This window comes from Danio rerio, chromosome 22 (assembly GCF_052040795.2).
Source record: "Danio rerio strain M-AB ecotype USA chromosome 22, GRCz13ab, whole genome shotgun sequence".
Taxonomy (NCBI): domain Eukaryota; kingdom Metazoa; phylum Chordata; class Actinopteri; order Cypriniformes; family Danionidae; genus Danio; species Danio rerio.
Genome location: NC_141042.1, coordinates 39819611 through 39840448, shown reverse-complemented (window position 1 = coordinate 39840448; position 20838 = coordinate 39819611). Strand labels below are relative to the sequence as shown.

General features: G+C 35.4%; 1 protein-coding gene and 2 non-coding genes across 4 annotated transcripts; 1 reads left to right on the top strand and 2 right to left on the bottom strand.

Moving 5' to 3' along the window:
- Window positions 1–490: 490 nt before the first annotated feature.
- On the top strand, window positions 491–17336 carry ifi44g (interferon induced protein 44g). 2 transcript variants are annotated; one of them, XM_087304758.1, is made up of 9 exons: window positions 491–540; window positions 1912–2201; window positions 2589–2651; window positions 6030–6078; window positions 6425–6623; window positions 8455–8613; window positions 8855–9026; window positions 11221–11321; window positions 15234–17336. In XM_087304758.1, exons 2-9 carry the CDS (start codon window positions 1937–1939, stop codon window positions 15399–15401), a joined length of 1176 nt encoding a protein of 391 aa, XP_087160884.1. In that variant the 5' UTR covers window positions 491–540; window positions 1912–1936; the 3' UTR covers window positions 15402–17336. The 2 variants fall into 2 exon arrangements, with proteins under 2 accessions (XP_087160884.1, XP_087160885.1); XM_087304759.1 differs by lacking the exon at window positions 2589–2651 and having other exon boundaries at window positions 15234–17091.
- On the bottom strand, window positions 13290–13361 carry trnag-ucc (transfer RNA glycine (anticodon UCC)). Its single transcript has one exon. It is a non-coding gene; the product is annotated as a tRNA-Gly (tRNA).
- Window positions 17337–19739: 2403 nt separating the features above from the next.
- trnag-ucc (transfer RNA glycine (anticodon UCC)) lies at window positions 19740–19811 on the bottom strand. The gene has a single exon. It is a non-coding gene; the product is annotated as a tRNA-Gly (tRNA).
- Window positions 19812–20838: the final 1027 nt, after the last annotated feature.

Here is a 20838-nt window from a genome sequence, read left to right as displayed (position 1 = left end):
AGAAACAAAAATATATACAATATTGTAGAAATCTTGTATGTTGTAGATTTTATTTAATATATGACATGAATTTAAATGTACTATATTTCTATTTCTGTAACTTATATAGGCCTATTGTAAAACGCATATTGGGTCATTTGTTTTGTACTGCATTTGTAATTACGTAATACCTCAGCTGCTTATTACTGCCACAACAGAATAATAGGCTAGTAGTAGTTCCTTTGGTAAAAAAAAAAAAACATTACAGTACTTAAGTGTCGTCATCATACTAACTTACATAGTTTCATCCTGCATGCTAAATTGCTAATGGCTAATACGGTTTTAAAAACATTAGTCTAGCTTAATTTGCGAAGAACTCGATAGAAACAGTCTTAACGTCTAGAAGATGTTTGTTTTCCGTCAGTATTTTACTTTTCCATCCAATAAGTGTTGAACTGCTGCTCTCTGGTGGCCTCAGATGTCAAACGTCCTTCATAACTTTCGTTTCCTCAGTATCGAAAACATTTGATCTGGGCTCCGACTTTCGTGCACTTCATGACCGTGAGTGTGTTTTAAGTTAATTTCTCACCCACCCTTTATCTGAATACATTTATTCTTCGCCGAAACACTTCTCTGAGTATAGTTAAAACGAGGTAATTTTCTACTGAAGGATCCTGATGTATTTTGGCGTAAGCTGTCAGTGCAAACAAGTGACGTTTCCGACCTTCTGCAATAAGTTGAGTGGTCGTTTAACCGTCAAAGTGTAAAGTGTATCCTGTCATAAATTGACTTATTGTATTTCTGTTTCTCACATATGATTTAATGTCAGTTATAGACTGCATTGGTCAATAGCCTGTTTTCCTTTCTTATTATTTAGATAACAATAACAGTAACTTATCGATAACAACCTAATATACGATTTAATTCTCCATGTTTAGTATGCTTGCTTATATTAATGGCTGACACAAAACTCGGATCTCATGTCAGTTTTTGAGCCACTATTCATATCTAAATGAATATATTAACTAAACACACTGTAAATAACCTGCTGAATAAATATTATCCTTCAAGTTATTTTTCGTGCTCCATTATTTACATCCTTCAATGTCTAAGTTAGTTTCACATCCTAAGGAACAAAATGATCTCTTTAATCTCAATTGCAGGTTTTAAAACTACATTTTGACTATAAAACTCTGTTTCATAATGTCATTAAAATAAAATAATAAAAAGTAAGTTAACTGCAATTAAATACACAAGTTTAAAATACACCCAGTTGATTTAAGTATCATTTGTATTTAATTTCCTCCAGCAAGCCATTTTGTGTTTACCAGACCTCTAATAGACATCTAAACATAGATGTCTTGGCTTTTCTTCTTTCAGTTCATTGCTTATTTAGTATTATTCATCAAATACACAGATAAGACAAGACTTCAGATGTGCTGTAAAAAAAATTTGGGTTCCAAACAATATTTTTTGATGTCTATAAGATGATCACTGGCAGATGTCTTGGCTTATTTATTTTGGCTCTTTTAAATTATTTATTTATTACTATTCAACAAATAGATCAGACAGAATCCATGGCCTGTAAAAATGCTAGGTGCTACACAATCGTTATGTGTAGAGAAATAATTCAAATAACATAAAAAGTACTGGAAATTTATTAAAAGTTTTGTTTTGTAGGGTAATATACAACTCCAACCCAGACTATAAAGCACTTTACACTATTAAAAATGTCAATAAAAGTCACATTTTCTAACTTTTCAAGGTTAAAAGTTGATGGAGATGGAAAGGTCAAGCTCCCATAATGCCATTCAAAGGCATAAATAAATGGGGGGAAAATAAAAACAATCACAAAATACAGAAAACAGCTAATTTATGGATTTTTTTTTACAGTCTACCCATGTTTCTTATACCTTGTATATTTGATCGTAGGAACATTGAAAAACAGTGATCAAGAATGAGTCAAGGATTTGGTTTTGGTGGATCTTCAGGGTTTGGCGCTCCTGTAAAGGCAGTTCCAGCTTTTGGTGTCACAGTTCCAGTTTTTGTTTCAGGTTTTGGTGCTCAAAAACCTAAAAGAGCGGCTCCAAGTCCTGTTTTAGGCAGCAGCTTCACACCTGCATCTGTCAGCACTTCTTCTTCAGTCTCCTCTGCCGTCAGCAGCTCTGCTCAAAGCTCTTCTCAAACACCTGAAACTGTGACAGTGCCTCAGTTCTCTCTAGGTAAGATACACAACAACCCTAACAATCTCACACAATTGTGTTGAAAGTTATGATGTGCATTTTTATTATAACATGCTGTCTGGGGTTTATTTATAATGTGAGGAAGACATAAAATGTAAAGCAGCAGGACATTTTCTGTCTCCATTTTGACCGATTCATAAGATGCTCATTCAATGTGGCGATACCGTGATGGTGTCCACTGCTGATTGAAGGTTTCAGTCTTTTTCAGAACATAAAGTAATTTAACGTAAATTCACTTACTATATGGGCCTCAAGTTTCAGATTGATTATTGGTCATTTATATATTACTCTTCTACACATTTGATCATCTGCTTGAACTCTCCTTTTTTGAATTACTCTTTAATTTTGGGTGCTCATGATGCTCAGGACGAACACATCAGCCGAATACACGGAGTCCACGCTCACACTCTCGCCAGTCACTAGACAGAGGTAATTGACTGATGCTTTTAGATGTATCCAATTCATTCATTAATTTTCTTGTCGGCTTAGTCCCTTTATTAATCCGGGGTCGCCACAGCGGAATGAACCACCAACTTATCCAGCAAGTTTTTACGCAGCGGATGCCCTTCCAGCTGCAACCCATCTCTGGGAAACATCCACACACACACTCATACACGACGGACAATTTAGCCTACCTAATTCACCTGTACCGCATGTCTTTGGACTGTAGGGGAAACCGGAGCACCCGGAGGAAACCCACGCGAAGGCAGGGAGAACATGCAAACTCTACACAGAAACGCCAACTGAGCCGAGGATCGAACCAGCAACCTTCTTGCTGTGAGGCGAACGTGCTACCCACTGCGTCACCATGTATCCAATTAATTTAAGGTGAAACTACTTTCTAGTTAGAGGTGATGATCACCAGAGGAGGGTTGAAGATCTAAAATCTGGATGCAAAACACTTATCCAGCTAAAACCAGGCTGGAAATGGCTGAAAACCAGCCTGGAAAGGGCCAAAACCCCTCTAAAACCAGCCTGGTCAACCAGCTAAAACCAGCCAACCAGCCTAGGCTGGTTTAAGCTGGATTTTTCAGCAGGGCAGACGTGGCAAGCTTTGATAAATCACGATATTCAAGTGTCCGTGAACATTTTCAGTTTACTTTCTTCATTCGCACATCAATTCCGCTTCATTCGCTCGTCAAATTCACTTCACAACAGATGCGGATTCGCATCATGGACAGGGCTTCTATCTGCCCGGTGACTCTAGCTTGGTTGCTAAATGGCTAACGTTGATTTTATTGAGAGAGTAGCTGTGTTTATGTGCTTTATGAAGGCTGAAAACAGCGTCGATTTGTTTGGAGCCGTGCCTGAGTCCACTAGATCCTTTCAGAGGTGCACCCAGCTCTGAGTTCATCAACTCCTCCAGAAACGTAACAAGAATGATAGAGGCTTTCAGCGGTGCTTATGCCAAGCCCAGTTTGATGAACTGTTGTCAGTGTCGGCAGGAGGACATAATCATAATTATACATCATAATCACTTCCCCATGGGAGAAAACTCCTGATTGGTTAAGTTGGCTGAAGTTCAGATTTTTGAACGCGCAAAACGTTAAACTCGCACCACTTCATTTGCGCGAATCACATCATTCGCGACACCTCATTTTCGCATATTTTCCTTGACTTAAAGGTGCAGTAGGTGATTGTCTTCAGAAACATGTGTTGTTGTGCTGGTTGAAAGTCTCTTCACAGTCCAATAGTAATGATTACAGTAAATGATCTAAATGCGTTTATATGTGTTTTTATATTCAGGGTAAAGCATAAAACTAAAAAATGTTCATCCAATTAAATAGAGTCGGACCGTCATCTCCCTTAATTACGATAGGCAGGTCAGACTGTCTGTCAGCAAATGTAGATTCCGACTTCTGCGCATCTGTTCACGCAGATTAGCGCGTGCCCGTCTGCATCACAAACGCATGCGCTCCGAGCGAGCTGCGGGCCTCTCGCAGATGCCGAGTCGGAGCCGGAGGCGGCGAAGGACAGCCGAGCTCGGGCCGATTACTGTAAAGCCAGGCGCAGGTATAATTCGCTCTTAAAGTGGCCGCGCGGTCACGAGACGGACCGGGAGAAATCAAACTTTTGAAAAATTGTGATTATTTTCAGTTTCATAAGGTCCTTTGACAGCATCTATAATGTAGATTTATATTTAGTTTAACAACAAAACACCAGTAAATAGCGCTATTCCGCCTAACCTGCTTTACTGAGGTGAAGTTGCTTTTATATTCACATTGGGTCATTTTTGAACCATGACAGCCTTCCTATACTGTTCACCGCTAAGTGTGTAAGTGTGGCAAAGTAATACATGTAATTCCTGCACGGCGCTGGCACTAACTAACTGGCGAATGACATGAACTAGTGGGTTGTCTGTCGGCTGTTGTGACGCGGTCCGCGCGCTCGTGATTTCAGGGGGTGTGGCTTTGATTCACAGTCCCTGTCCGCCGTCCAAAGATAATATGCTAAGCGGTTAGCATTTTGGCAGATCACCTACTGCACCTTTAACATGTAAATCACTCGTGCTTGACGCCTCTTCCATGTCTGGTGGCAACACAGCAGTTGGCAAACCATTTCAGATTTGCACTAATGTAGACAGCGCCCTCTAATGGATTTGTCATTTAAAATCTGCAATGAAATGTACCAGGAGCTATGTTTTTTTTATGTTTGGCAAAAAAAGTAGACTGAAGCACATTTATTTAACTCATATATTTGCAAACATCCCTAATTCCTTTACTATATAGTCCTGCTGTTTACTTAATAATAGGGATGTAACAGTATCAGAATTTCACGGTACGATAATACCTCGGTATGGATGGCACGGTACGGTATTTATGGAGTAATTTACAGGAAAAACAAAACTAATGAAAAGACTCAAAAAAAGTGCCAAAAGTGTTTATTTACCCTAGAACTGAACATATCAATGACATACATATCAGCCATCTATCTGTAAGCTTCGAAACAGGAACTTCAATTTTTCAATTTTAATAACAAAAAACTATTAAACCATATAAAAAAAATTAAGTTTCAATTTAGTATTGTTGAAAACTCATCACATTCAACATTTAATCACTCACTCATTTAGATAGAGATGGGTTTTTAAAGGAAAATGATCATATAACTATAATCTGGTAAAAGCTGGGATGTCTGGGCATGTCCCCTGCAACAGATAAAACCCCTCTCATTTGGGACTGAGGTTTCTGGGACAGAGAGATATGATTTAGCCAAGGTTGACAGCAGTGGGTAACGTTGTGCATTGTCTTTCCCCCACTTGAGTGGACAAGCCATGAGTGAGATAGAGGTCTCTTTGCGGTACAAGTCAATGTCTGCATCAATCTGAACAGTGTGCTGTGTTCTGCAGACCCCATGACTGTTATTAGTCGTATTCCCCGACTTATATTTCACCACAGTCTGGCAGTGCCTGCATACTGTTTTTGTCTTTGTCTGTCACCTTTTCTCCTTTTTTACATCTTTTTAGAAAGAAACCGAAATGCTTCCACACATCCGATTTAAAACCCGCTTTAGGTTCGATCATTTCCAGCTCTTTTTCTTCCCCGCTACTAGCAGCACACTCCATTTCCACATTACTGGATCTGTAGTGACAACAGACCGCAAAGGATGATGGCCACGCCTGGGCTGATGGGAATTGTAGTTCCTGCTACCTCCCGTTCGCTTCATTCACCTGAGCAAACTTTTCTCAGAAATATAGTTTTATTGAGTCATGCGCCTACGGTAATACTGAAAAAAATTACTATTGCGGTATGACGGTATTTACAATATTGTTACATCCCTATTTAATAACCATTGATTTTTATTCCGAAGCTTCTGCCATGCTGGAAAATGAGTGGAGAAAAATGGAGTGGGGCGAAGAGTAAGTTGATACCCCACTTTTAAATTTTGGTAACATTTTAGTTTAGGTCACAATTCACGTTATTAACCACTGGATTATTACATGCCTATTAGTAACGTATTAACTGTTCATTAGTAGTTATAAAGTATGATTTTATTCTGCATTTCTAACCCTACCCAAAACCTAAACCCAATTACTATCGTACTAACCGTTAATAAACAGCTAAAAAGGAGTTTATCAAGCTAGTAGGGTTAGTTAATGGTTTGTTAATGCTATGAATTGTGACCTAACCTAATGTGTTTTCAGGATTTTTGGTAACATCGCAGTCCAATTGTGTTCAATGTTGACTTTAACTGTGTGCTTGTAGGGCAAGAGAGAAACTGCTGGAGTCCGTCCGGTCCTTTAAACCAGTCAGCGAGAGTGTTTCTGAAGCCAGGATTCTGCTCATTGGTCCAGTCGGTGCTGGAAAGTCCAGTTTCATCAGTTCGGTCCAATCTGTCTTCTCTGGACGGGTCATTAACAGAGCAATGGTGGGCTCATCGTCCTCCACCAGCTTCACCAAAAAGGTAAACATGACTACAACTGGGAAAGAAGCTATGATTAAATTGAATCTGGAGCCGACAGACAGGTGTGCAAGAGTATGGGGTCTTTGTTGTTGCAATTTGCACTTTAAAATGCGCCACAGATTCTCTATTAGAGACAGGTCAGGACTGCAGGCAGGACAGTCATGTCAAGGTCAAATTTATTGTCTCCCTTAGGAGAGATTTGTTGTTAGAGAAAAAAAAGTTTTGCTGTACATAGACACCTCCAAAACAATATATAACACACAGTTAAAATCAGAATTATTCACCCTCCTGTGGTTTTTATTTCCTTTTTCCATTATTTCCCAAATGATGTTTAACAGAGCAAGGACATTTTCACAGTATGTCTGATAATATTGTTTCTTCTGGAGAAAGTCTTATTTGTTTTGTTTTGGCTAGAATAAAAGCAGTTTTTAATTTTTTAAACAGAAGAGAAAATTTAAAGACAAAATTATTAGCCCCCTTAAAGGGCCATGAAACCCCCTCGTTTCAGCAGGGTGTTTTCACACCTTTACTTTGGAAAAAGTCAGAAAAGTGGGCGTGTCCAGCTCTGTTCAGGGGGGAGTGTCAGAGGAAGTAAAGAGGCTTGGTGTGGGAGTGTCTATTTGGGCGTGCTGAGTTTCAGAGTCAAAACACACACACACACACACACACACACACAAACACACAGGGGACAAAGTAACGGTGTTTACATGGACATCTGTAGTCAAATTATTTGCCAAATTATTGAATGGTGGACTTTAACTGCAGTTTGGCTCTTTCATTCAGGGAATTCATTCATGTCCCTCCCGACAAACCAGATATTTGATTCGAAGAGCTGCTCTAAGCGTGTATTTTTCATGCAATGTTTGATACCGCACGGCGAATGAGAGAAAAAAAACCCTCCGCATTTCCCGGAAACTTAGATGCACACGGCAGGTAGCGTCAGAAAACCGCGTGTGTTATTCCTGTCACAAAATGCGGTGAAAATCCTCCACGAGGTTAAAGTTTGGTTGTGGTGCTAACATGTTTACACTCGGTGCAATGGTTAGTTCGATACGAACAAACAGAATAAACAAAGAGCACTGGTCGCTCACTTACCAAATCTGTAGAGACAGGACAATCACCAGCAACTAGAGCCGCGTCTTTATTAAGAGGAGACTACAAGCGAATCCGGATCTCAGCGTTTGCAGATGAGAACAGCTCTCAGGTAAACAATAATCCTCCTTAGACACGTAAGTTATTGTTGTCGAGCGTCGCGTACACTGTTAATCCACACGTGACTCCAGCTGCGCTCTCACAGAGAGAAAATGAAAACAAAACTGAACTGCAGCAAACTATAAAAGCAACACTTCACGCTTGTTTTGCCAACACAACGTGGCGTCTCTGTCGTCTAAACACTGTGACAGTAATGAATATTAATGAAGTTGCACAATAGAGCGCGCTGATTGGTTTGAACCAAGCCTTACTCATGCATTAATGCAGCACACTGTAAGACGTAATAAGACACACTCTGGCACAGACGTCCAGTCTGCACGCTGGAATACACGCTATTATCTCATGACCGTGACGCAGCTTCAAAAATTAGTTTCAAACCGGAAGTACAAATTTACTTGAAATAACGCAAAAACAACCAATTTACACTTTTCAGTGAAATATAGGTGTCCTAATAGTGTTTATAGCAGTGTGGGACACATATACCACTGTCAACAGCTCAACACATGTGTTTTGGTGTTTCGTGACCCTTTAAGCAATATTTTTTTAGATCGTCTACAGAACAAACCACGGTTACACAATGGCTTGCCTAATTGATTTTCTGCTGTTCTGTGTTTCTCAGCTGCGCTCGTTCAACATTACAGGGTCTGGAGAGAAGGCAGATGAACCCATGGCTCTGGTGTTGTGTGATGTTATGGGTGTTGGAGAAGGAGAAAGCACAGGACTGACTCTGCATGACGCTTTGTCTGTCATTAAAGGACACACGCCAGAGGGACACCAGGTACATTCACTCATGCACGTTCATTTACATTATAGAAAAGCAGACCGGTGTGATTGATATAAATACATTTCTTAAGGGAACACTTTAACAACACTATGTACCTAAAAAAAAATCACATTTTTTTCTTTATTATGTATATATTTCCTTTTAGCTGTGAACCAGTGACATGTTGACTGTTACACAAGTCGTCATTCAATTCAGTTTCTCCTGTATTGCAGTAAACTCAGTTTTGTTTCTGCAGTTCAGTCCTGATCAGCCGGTCGGCGTAGAAACTGAGGGCTTCATAAGGAGTCCCAGAACCAAAGATAAAGTGCACTGTGTGGTGTTTGTGGTGGATGGATCCAAAGTGAGTTCATACGCAAAAAGCTTCGGCACCACCTTCCAGCATTTAAGAGAACACATCAGCAGCTTGGGTGAGTCGGCTTTGAGTTATCAGTCATAACATTACTTTGCTTTCCTGACTTGTTAATTCATGAAGCGCCAGGGAGTCAGGGAGTGATTTTGCATGTTCACTCTGCCCATCGCCAATGAAAATAGCTTGGTTTCTAATCCAGAAAAATGTCTTGAAAGATAAGCATGAACAAAAATCGAGCAAAAACCACGCCACAACTATGATGACAAAAACACTGAAGAAGGATATCATTGAAATCACTATTTTTTTACTGATATTGTATTATATTATATTAAATTTATATTATATTATATTATATTATATTATATTATATTATATTATATTTATATTATATTATATTATATTATATTATATTATATTATATTATATTATATTATATTATATTATATTATATTATATTATATTTATATTATATTATATTATATTTATATTATATTATACTATATTATATTTATATTATATTATATTATATTAAATTTATATTATATTATACTATATTAAATTTATATTATATTAATATTATATTATATTAGTATTATATTATATTATATTATATTATATTATATTATATTTATATTATATTATATTATATTATATTATATTATATTATATTATATTGTATTTATATTATATTATATTATATTTATATTATATTATATTATATTATATTATATTATATTAAATTTATATTATATTATATTATATTATATTATATTATACTATATTAAATTTATATTATATTAATATTATATTATATTAGTATTATATTATATTATATTTATATTATATTATATTATATTATATTAAATTTCTATTATATTATATTATACTATATTGTATTATATTATATTATATTATATTTATGTTATCTATCATATTCATATATCATATATATCATATTCATATATCATATATCATATATATCATATCATATATATCATATTTATAATATATTATATTAATATTATATTTTTATATTAATATTAAATTTTATATTATATTATGTTATAATATATTTTTATTATATTTATATTATATTATATTTATATTATATTATATTTATATTATATTATATTAAATTTATATTATATTATATTATAATATACTATATTAAATTTATATTATATTATATTATATTATATTTATATTATATTATAATATATTATATTATATTATATTAAATTTCTATTATATTATATTATATTATATTATATTATATTATATTATATTTATGTTATATTATATCATATTATATTATATTATATTATATTTATATTATATTATATTATACTATATTATATTTATATTATATTATATTATATTAAATTTATATTATATTATACTATATTAAATTTATATTATATTAATATTATATTATATTAGTATTATATTATATTATATTATATTATATTTATATTATATTATATTATATTATATTATATTATATTATATTATATTATATTATATTATATTATATTGTATTTATATTATATTATATTATATTTATATTATATTATATTATATTATATTATATTATATTATATTATATTATATTATATTAAATTTATATTATATTATATTATATTATATTATATTATATTATATTATACTATATTAAATTTATATTATATTAATATTATATTATATTAGTATTATATTATATTATATTTATATTATATTATATTATATTTATATTATATTATATTAAATTTATATTATATTATATTATAATATACTATATTAAATTTATATTATATTATATTATATTATATTTATATTATATTATAATATATTATATTATATTATATTATATTATATTAAATTTCTATTATATTATATTATATTATATTATATTATATTTTTGTTATATTATATCATATTTATAATATATTATATGAATATTATATTTTATATTATATTATGTTATAATATATTTTTATTATATTATATTATATTATATTCATATTATTATTATATTATATTTATATTATATTGTATTTCTATTAAATGTATATTATATTATATTATACTATATTAAATTTATATTATATTAATATTATATTATATTAGTATTATATTATATTATATTATATTATATTATATTATATTATATTATATTATATTATATTATATTATATTATATTATATTACAGAAACTGCTATGTAAAAAAACATCAATATTGTCTGATTTTCAGGTGTACACCAAGTGGCATTAGTGACCCATGCTGACCAAGTCTGTAAAGCGACAGGAAGTGACATCAGCCAGGTTTACAGGAGCTTGACTCTTCAGCAGACAGTAGGTCACACTTCATTCATGATAATCTTTCACTTTGGTCCTGTATTGAACGGATAGTTGAACTTATTAACCCCAGAGAATTATTAACCCTCCTGAATTATAAGCCCAGGATATTAGTATCCAGCTTAAAGTGACATTTAAAGGCTTAAATGAAGGATCTGGAGTGAAGGTTACTTCTAAATGGGAGAGAAGTGTAGCTGCTTAAAAAAGTCTAACAGGTTTGGAACAAGTGAATGATGAGAGAATTTTAACTTAAGTAACCTCCCCAACACTGCTAATGAAGCTCCCCCTTTTATGCAAACCTTTCCCTCTTTCCATATGCAACACTCCCACCTCAGCACAGCTGGAAACACCTCTTCCCCTAGCTTTTTTTTGAATGAGAGGTGTGAAAACTCCCTGCTGAGACCTGCATGGTAAATTTCCCTTGAGGGAACAAGGGAAGGGGAGTTTGTAAGTGCGTGTCTAAGGCCCCGTTTACACTAGTGCGTTTTAGTTTTAAAACGGCGTTTTAGAATGAAAACGATCCGCGTCCACACTCGCGTTTCACCCAGCGTTTCTGAACTGCTCTCCGTCCACACCAAAACGCTGAAAACGCACATCACGTGACCACACACACACTCTCAGGCAAGCTCTGTAGCCCATCTACCCAGATGAGAGCTGTGCTAGTCGGACTTCTCATCAAGCATCTCCCGCTGGATCTAATCTCACTATATTTATTAAACGGAATATTTCTTTCATCTTGTTGTCTTTATTTAACGACATATTCATTGGACATTGGAATCTATTACTTGTTCTCAGGTAACGTGTTTTGGCTGAGCGCAAAGATAAGTTAATGATTAATGTAAGCACGTACATTCTGTATATTGACTGATCGCTTGCCTTTATTTCCTATAATGTATAAACTTATTGTATGTTATACTTTTATAATGGCCATTATCGATTAAAACTGATATTCAGCAAAGAGAGGGTGTGTTTCGTATTTTCACTGAAATTGAAAGGAGGCAGTTGTTGTAGGCTCCGTTTTGTTATAAATATGCACACAGTGAAGATGACGCTCATATTTGCAGCACGGCGCCTCAACATTTCTGCTGTCTGTTTAGTTGTTAATATTAAAATGAAAATAGGCAGTTCCTTATATCATGTTTACATTTTATTGTTGAGAAAGTAAAACAACGTAGCCAGGGTGATGTGAATGAAGTTATAAAGTACACTGTTCCCTTTGAACATTTACCCGTGTCCTCGGTATAGTCTGTTTTCCATATCAAACTGAGAAGAAGAGACTGCAGCCTTGATCAAACTTGCGAAGTTTTAACTTACACGGAGAAGATGCAGGACTGAACTGTGCATGTTAGGCTACTTAATATTCAGGAAAAGCCCCAATCAGAGAGGCGAATGTCTGCAGCCCCGCCTCCGTTTTCAAATGTCTCCGTTTTCCATCATCCACACTGAGACGGAGCAGCTGCGTTTCAGAATGAAAACGGCCTCTCCAGCGTTTTCGAAACGCTCCGTTTTCGGCGCTCGAGAACTCCGGCGTAGTGTGGACGGATGGCGTAACCGTAGCAAAACTTATGCGTTTTCAAACTAAAACGCATTAGTGTAAACGGGGCCTAAAAGTGCACTGGAATGCAGCCTTTGTAGGGCTCTTCAGAAAGCAGGATTTTGAAGCAAGGAAGAAGTTTGGTGTTGCAGGATGTGTTCACAAGTGCTCATGCCTATGCCTTGATCCCTCCACAAGGACCCTACAAAGAGATCAGGGCATAGGGATGAGCCCTTCTGAATGGAATACTATATCAACTGAACTGAACTGAGGAATAAGAGTGTTACCTAAAGAAAAAGTTAAGTAATTATTTCATCAATCCTACAAACTGATCTATAGACAACTTGGAAACTACTGTCGTGACACTTAGTAAGTTCACTTGTTTTGTTTGACACTTTCTTTAGTTTAATCTAAAGACAGGGAAAAGATTCTGCGTTGGCCGGGAATCGAACCCGGGTCAACTGCTTGGAAGGCAGCTATGCTCACCACTATACCACCAACGCTTGATGTTAGCAGGCAGCACAGAGCCTGCCACATAGAAGAGAAACTGCTGTTCATAAAAACTCTGAATTTAGCAAAACTCAGTTTGTTCACTGAGGATGTGAGGATCATTCAGTGCTAGACCTCAAATAGATGTTTTATATAAAGATAAGCACTCGTTGTTTCTTCAGGTCAGACTTTTATTCCTCATCTGGGATCATTTAGAGCTCTTTGAAGCTCCACTAAAACTGCAGTTTGTAAAATATGCAAAGGGTTTACACAAAAACCTTAATTTATTTTCAACTGAAAGGTACAGTTCACCCAAAAATGACAATCTGCCATCATTTACTGACCCTTCACGTGTTCTGTTTGAGTTTCTTTCCACAAGAACTCAGAAAGAAGATGTTTTGAAAAATGTTGAAAACTTGTAACCATTGACTTCCATAGTATTTGTTTTTCCTACTATGGAGGTCAATAGTTACGGTTTTTAAAATTCTTCAAAATATATTCGTTTGTGTTCAACAGAATAAAGAAACTCATCAATAATAATAATAAATTGTATTTGTAATGGCCTTTCTTACACTCAAGCTGCTAATAAAACTTTATTCCATAATAGCAACCTAGCAATGACACCACAATACTCACAACAAGACACAACTATACAAGTATAACTTAAATGCTTCACTAGAAAGATATGCTTCGATGGTTTTAAAGGTTTATAACCACTTGAAGGTGAGTAAATATTAATTTATAATATATTCTATATTCAGCTGAAGTCAGAATTATTCGTCCTCATGTGTATTTCTTTTTCAAATATTTCCCAAATGATGTTTAACAGAGCAAGGAAATTTTCACAGTATGTCTGATAATGTTTTGTCTTCTAGAGAAAGTCTTATTTGTTTTATTTCGGCTAGAATAAAAGCAGTTTTTAATTTTTATAAATCATTTAAAGGTCAATATTATTAGCCCCCTTAAGCAATATTTGTTTTGATTTTCTACAGATCAAACTATTATGTTTAGAAATGTGTTGACTTTTTTTTACTCCATTAAACAGAAAATGGGGAAAAGTAAATACAGGAGGTCTAATATTTCAGATTTCAACTGTATGTTACAGTGAAATATAAATTTAGCAAATGTGTGCTATTTTAGACTAAAGTTCAGTCAGTTTTACTCCATTTTTTTGCTAATCGTGTCATCAAACCTACAAAATACTCTCTAAAGACTTCTCAGGGTTAAGCCTCTGCAATTAAAAACACAAAAATGTGTGAGACGGCTTGAGGACTACTGTCGTGATACTAAATAAACCGAGTAGTTTTTGTCCTCCTTTATATTTGACACTTTGATTAGTTTAATCTAAAGACAGAAAAAAGGGTTCTGCGTTGGCCGGGAATCTAACCCGGGTCAACTGCTTGGAAGGCAGCTATGCTCACCACTATACCACCAACGCTTGATGCTAGCAGCCAGCACAGAGCCTGTCAGATAGAAGAGTTCCTCCAACTATTTCCTGAATTTCACAAAACTCTCTTGGATGTAATTTTATTCAGTGCAAGACCTAAAATAAGTGTTTTATATAAAGAAAAGGACTCGTTGTTTCTTCAGGTCAGATTTTTATTCCTCATCTGGAGTCATTTAGAGCTCTTTGAAGCTCCACAGGAGCTGCAGTTTGTAAAATATACACGTTTTCCTCAAAAACCTTATTTATTTTTGACTTAAAGGGACAGTTCACCCAAAAATGACAATCTGTCATCATTTACTGACCCTTCACGTGTTCTGTTTGAGTTTATTTTCTGATCTGTTAATCCTGTGAAACCGTGTGTGTGTGAATGAGTCCTCTGACATGTCCTGCCATCCGCCGTGATTTTCCCATGATCCTCTGTGTCTTCTGTGATCTGCAGATAGAGAAGGCTGGAGCTCTGCTGGGAATGGCCACGTCCTACATCGTCCCGGTGAAAAACTACAGCTCTGAGCTGGATGTGGATGAAAGCACTGATATTCTGCTGCTCAGGGCTGTAGATCACATCCTGCAATACGCCAATCTCTACTTTCTAGACAACAGCGATTAAAGCATTTCAGAAAACACACACAAATGGCAATGGACGATATGCACAGGAAGGGATTTTCAGCCACTGATAAGCTTACCGTGAAAGGTTTATGTGACTATTTTCATTTTCATACAGTTTCTTTTACAGCATTGATAATGTAATTTAATTCATATATAAGCAGTTAAATAGACTTAAGTAGTCATTTAGCTGTTTTAAGTGTAAAATGGGATGAAAGTCAGGAGCAGCAGATTAGTGCAGAAACTCCATTGAACATACTGGGCTAAGGTAAAACATGGCGCTGGACAAAGTAGTTTAATGCGGTGCTTCTTGTCTGGCCTAAGACCCACTTCACATTATGTCGTATATCTCAATCAGGCAGTGAAGATCATTGGTTTTTAAAGAAAGTAGATACTTAACGTAACTTAAACGTGACCATTTTATAATGGCAAATGGCATAACAGTTCACAGGAAGTGCTTGAGCTGGCTGACTGCAAATAAAAAGTCCCTGTGCATATAGTCCATTACAGACATTCCCATAATGGCAGTGGCGTAGCGGACGGGCCCGCAGGGCACGCACCGCGGGGGGGCCCCGCGTGATTAGGGGGCCCCACGTCGTCGCGATTTTCAAAAATTTAAAATCCAGGAACCGCAATAATCAAACTCTTGGGAACAACTGTGGACGGAACCAAAGTTCACAGGTCTGTGTTCTCTGAACACCTCTCAAGCGGTGGACTACTTCATTCTGATTGCTTGCCGCCGAACCGCGTCATAGCCAATGAAGACGCGCCGCTGTTTCTCGCCGCCGGTTCTCGTTAAAAAATGAATGACTTCTGGCTACTTTGACGCTCTCGCCGCTTTCGGTTTGTGATCGCTCCTCAGTTTGTGAAGGATTCCCCGCGTTGTCGCTCCACTCCGCCTCATTTCCCCGCACCTCAATTTGTGACATAGATATATACACTAGATATTGTATAGGGACCCTGAGCATGCGTCAATAGCGCCGCCACATTGGTACAGTGCTCCCAGGACAAATGTCATTCAGTCGCACTAGACGAGTGTTATTACGTGAAGATGCGGGACTGTAGCGCTGTCTACGAGTGTAGTAACGAGCAAACAAAGAAAACAAAGCACAAAGGCAGAACATTCCATAGGTAGGATTAAGTTTTTTACGTTTTTGTATGTTCTGAAATTTGTGCTAAACAGGTAGCGTTATTGATAATAATACAGCCCCTTACTGCATTCACTATAAGTCAAATTAGCTCCAATTCGCACTAAATACTCGGTTTATGCTAGTTTTGTTGAATAAAATCAGCAAACAATGAAAAAGAAATATGACAACGAGATGCTGCGGTGCCAGAAACTTGTATTATTGTCGGCTAGTGAACGAGTCGTTCATAACGGAGATTCATTCACAAACAAATCGCTCCCTCCGTCAGTATGAGGAGTGAAAGCAGGAGAGGAGCTGTGTTTCAGAACAAGATTAGATCAAATTTAACAGGGAGGTGGATAGTACATTTCTGTACACACAAACACAAGCTTTTTGTCAGGAATGCCCGTGCGGTCACTGATCCATCAATGCAGAAAAGATGTAAAATTATAATTTTCATAATTGAAATAAAAATAAAAATACTAACATCCAGGAAAACTCCCGATCATAGATATATGTGTATATGTGTATATCTCTGGCTCTGCCGCCCCCAAACTCCCCCCCCCCCCCCCCCCCATACCCCCCACCCCCGACCCTCTTGAAAACTGGGTGCCCCATCGGTGATCCCTGCAGGGGGGCCTCCGCATTTTGCGCTACGCCACTGCATAATGGGTTCATTCATTCCAGGTTTACTCCAATTTCATTTTAATGCCAAAGCTTGTAATTTTTTGCTAAAATATATATATATATATATAATTTTTATTTTATACAACATTTATACTGTTAAAGTGTGTTAAAGTTTATCACGAACTAAATCCTTAAGTTTGATCTCAGGGTTTTTTAGGGTATGTTCTCTGTGCTTAGTTAAAGGGGTAGTTCACTCAAAAATGTACATTTACTCACTATTTACTCTCTTTTGAGTGGTTTCTAACCTATTATTAGAGTTTATTTATTTCGTTGAACACAGAAGAAGATATTCTGAAGAATGTTAGAAACCGGTAACCATTAACTTTCATAGTAGGAAAAACAAATACTATGGAAGTCAATAGGTTTCCAACATTCTTCTAAATATCTTCTTCTGTGTTTGTAGACATGACTAAAATGTGTCATCGTTTTCAAAAGCCTCTAGCTGCGTCTCAAATGGCACACTGCACTCATGCACTATGTAGTTATGAACTTACACACTCAACAGCATAGTATATGTATGTAGTGTCGTCCCAAATGGAGCAGTAATGTTTTTTTTTTTACTAAACGGAAATTAAAACCGTTTTCCTGATGACGTTTGACGGTTGCCAAATCAGTGAAATAAATGACCAAACTAACAAATAATACCTGCCGTGAGTATAACTGCATTCACCATTAGGAGGCGCTATAATCACTCTCGTAGGAGAATTTTACTTTCACCATCCAAATAAATAAAGTTATCCAACATGTGCGCACGATAGCTCCGCCCCTTCTGCTACGTGAGCAAACCTGCCTTCGTTGAGTGCGTGAAGTGTCCATCATTACACACTTCGTTTTACTGGCTGAATGAGTGCATCATCCGGGTAATTAAAGTGCACTTATTATTTTTAGAGTTTGCAGTGTGAACAGACACTACTTACACTATTTATACTACAAAACTGGCGTAGAATAGTGCGTACGTATGCGATTTGGGACGCAGCTTCTGTGTTCACAGTCCTCACTGCAACGCTTCAAATGTATCCACTTTGTACAGTGTTTTCAAAAACATACGCTTTCAATTCCTAAAGACACCATTGCTGCGTCTAAAACCGCTTACTACTCAGTAGGTACTGCGTTTGAATATAAACGTACTTCTCAGCCATTTGAAAAGTGCATACTATACAGTATGAATGTGAAAAGTATGAATGGAATTCGGACGTACTACATCCGCTATTTTGTCATGGTCATGTGACCTACCAGCGTCAGTTGCGTCGCTTCACTCCCATTCATGAAATCTCTCGCGGGGCATCATGGGATAGCGCAGCCGGCATCAGATGCACACTTCAGAATCTCGCCAGAAGTAGTAGGTCATCCGGGTACTTCTCGCTTACTGATTTTCGAATTCTTTGAATTCAGACATACTACTCGGCTTGCAACCTGATTTTAGCGCACTATATAGTATAGAAGTATGCTGTTTCGGACACAGCCCATCTTATTATGGGTGAATATTTACATTTTTAAACAAAAGGTATAAATGTGGACTTGGCCTTTACCAAAGACTCGAAGAGCGCATTATAAATAAAATGTGTTGTTATTGTTCATTCATTCATTCATTCATTCTTTCATTCATTCATTCATGCATTCATTCATTTTTTCATTCATTCATTCATTCATTCATTCATTCATTTTTTCATTCATTCATTCATTCTTTCATTCATTCATTCATTCTTTCATTCATTCATTCATTCATTCATTCATTCAATTATTCATTCATTCATTCATTTTCAGCTTTATTAATCTGGGGTCGCCACAGCGGAATGAATGCAATATTTAGAATTAATAAAATATTATATTATATATCTAAAATATAATAAATAATATATCTAGAATTAAGATTTGATCATAACACTGCACTAATTTGTATAATTAATGTTGACATAAAAACCCAACTGATTAAAGACAAGAATCTTGTCATGTTTAAATTAGTTAATGTGTTAATTTCTTATAAACAAACTATATATAAACTATTATATAATAATTGCTATATTATAACATTTGACAAGTTGTGCATATGAATATTTGTGGTTGTTTATAAAAAATAGTCAAAACACAATTATGATTTGTTATTACTATCATGATAATCAACACTGATATTTAGAAAAGACGCTTAGCCCAAATGTTGAAGCAGGAATTTGAGTGTCATTCACACACACACACACACAAAAACACACATTTTCTAAGAAATTTCTAAACGATTTTAAGCAAATTTTCACAAATACACCCCTAGAACTGAATAATATTTGTTAAGAGGTAAACATATTCTACGAATGAGTGCTATTTTAGACAGAAATTCAAGCTGTTTTACAGAATTGTAGTGTTATTTAATGTATTAAACCAACAATATAGCCTACTACCTCTGTAATATGCTCAGTTGACGACTCGGCTTATGAAAACACAATGTATGGGAATGATTATAAATTACAGACACTAAAAGGTGTGTAGTTTTGCCCTCATTTGCATTCCACACTTTCTTGGCAAAGCAAAAAGATTTCTGCGTTGGCCGGGAATCGAACCCGGGTCAACTGCTTGGAAGGCAGCTATGCTCACCACTATACCACCAACGCTTGGTGAACATAGCTGACACAGAGGGCATTAGATAGACTTAGAGCCAAGCTTCAGAAAAACGACTGCATCCGAGTTTAACAAAGCTCTTTGTCCATGTTCATTCCAGTTTCCTGTTTTGGTGTAATGTTACTGCTGATATCCGTCGTTTTGTTTCACCGTCTTACTTTTCAACGTAGGTTAATAATATAAGACCAATATAAACTCCTTAAATATGACAATAAACACGTTATCTAGTAATTAAAATGCTTAATGCACTTAGTGCAAATATACAATTCAGCAGTTAGTAATTTACTACATATTACACTTTACCGACACACGACGATCCATCGTGTCTGAGTTTTATCCGTACTCTGAATGTAAAAACACTCTTTGTTCACTGGTTTATTCGATGCTAATGTTAAGGTTAGTCTTCAAAATCTGGCACGAGCCAAATTGACACTTTATTTAATTTAATCTAAAGACAAGAAAAATGTTTCTGCGTTGGAGCTTTTAACTTTCCTTATCTTCTCCCATTCATTCTCTATGGTAGTGCTTAACACTACCGATGCAATATACTTTTGGCCACACGTTGATTCTTTGGCGCTGTTTCGTCATTTCCATCGCGGGGGATGTAAAAAGCCCAGTGTTAGCTGGGGAAAGGTGTGTTTACTGAATTGTCAGGTAAAAAAAAAGTTTTGTGTTGTACAACAAATAATCAATGTCTAAACTATCATAACACAAACTTTGCATATGGTGTTTGCTGTTTAAACTAACGTGATCAAACAGAAAAGGTAAATATACAAGTATAAATATTGTATAATATATAAATAATATTGCATTATGAAAACATAGATTATTAAACAATAATAGAACGTGAAATTGGATATTGATTAATATTAAATGCTGAAATATAATAGAAATTTAATTGCATATTAATAAATGTTTTGTTTTCAAGGAATTTTGCTAAATAAACATACATTTATTTATTTATACATTTAGATTCATTCATTTATTGATCATTTTATTGATACATCCATTATATAATCA

Coding starts and splice junctions, on each gene's coding strand:
- ifi44g (XM_087304758.1), top strand. CDS start 1,937: ATGAGTCAAGGATTTGGTTTTGGTGGATCTTCAGGGTTTGGCGCTCCT. Junction 2,202..2,588: donor AGTGCCTCAGTTCTCTCTAG/GTAAGATACACA, acceptor CATGATGCTCAG/GACGAACACATCAGCCGAAT. Junction 2,652..6,029: donor TCGCCAGTCACTAGACAGAG/GTAATTGACTGA, acceptor TTTATTCCGAAG/CTTCTGCCATGCTGGAAAAT.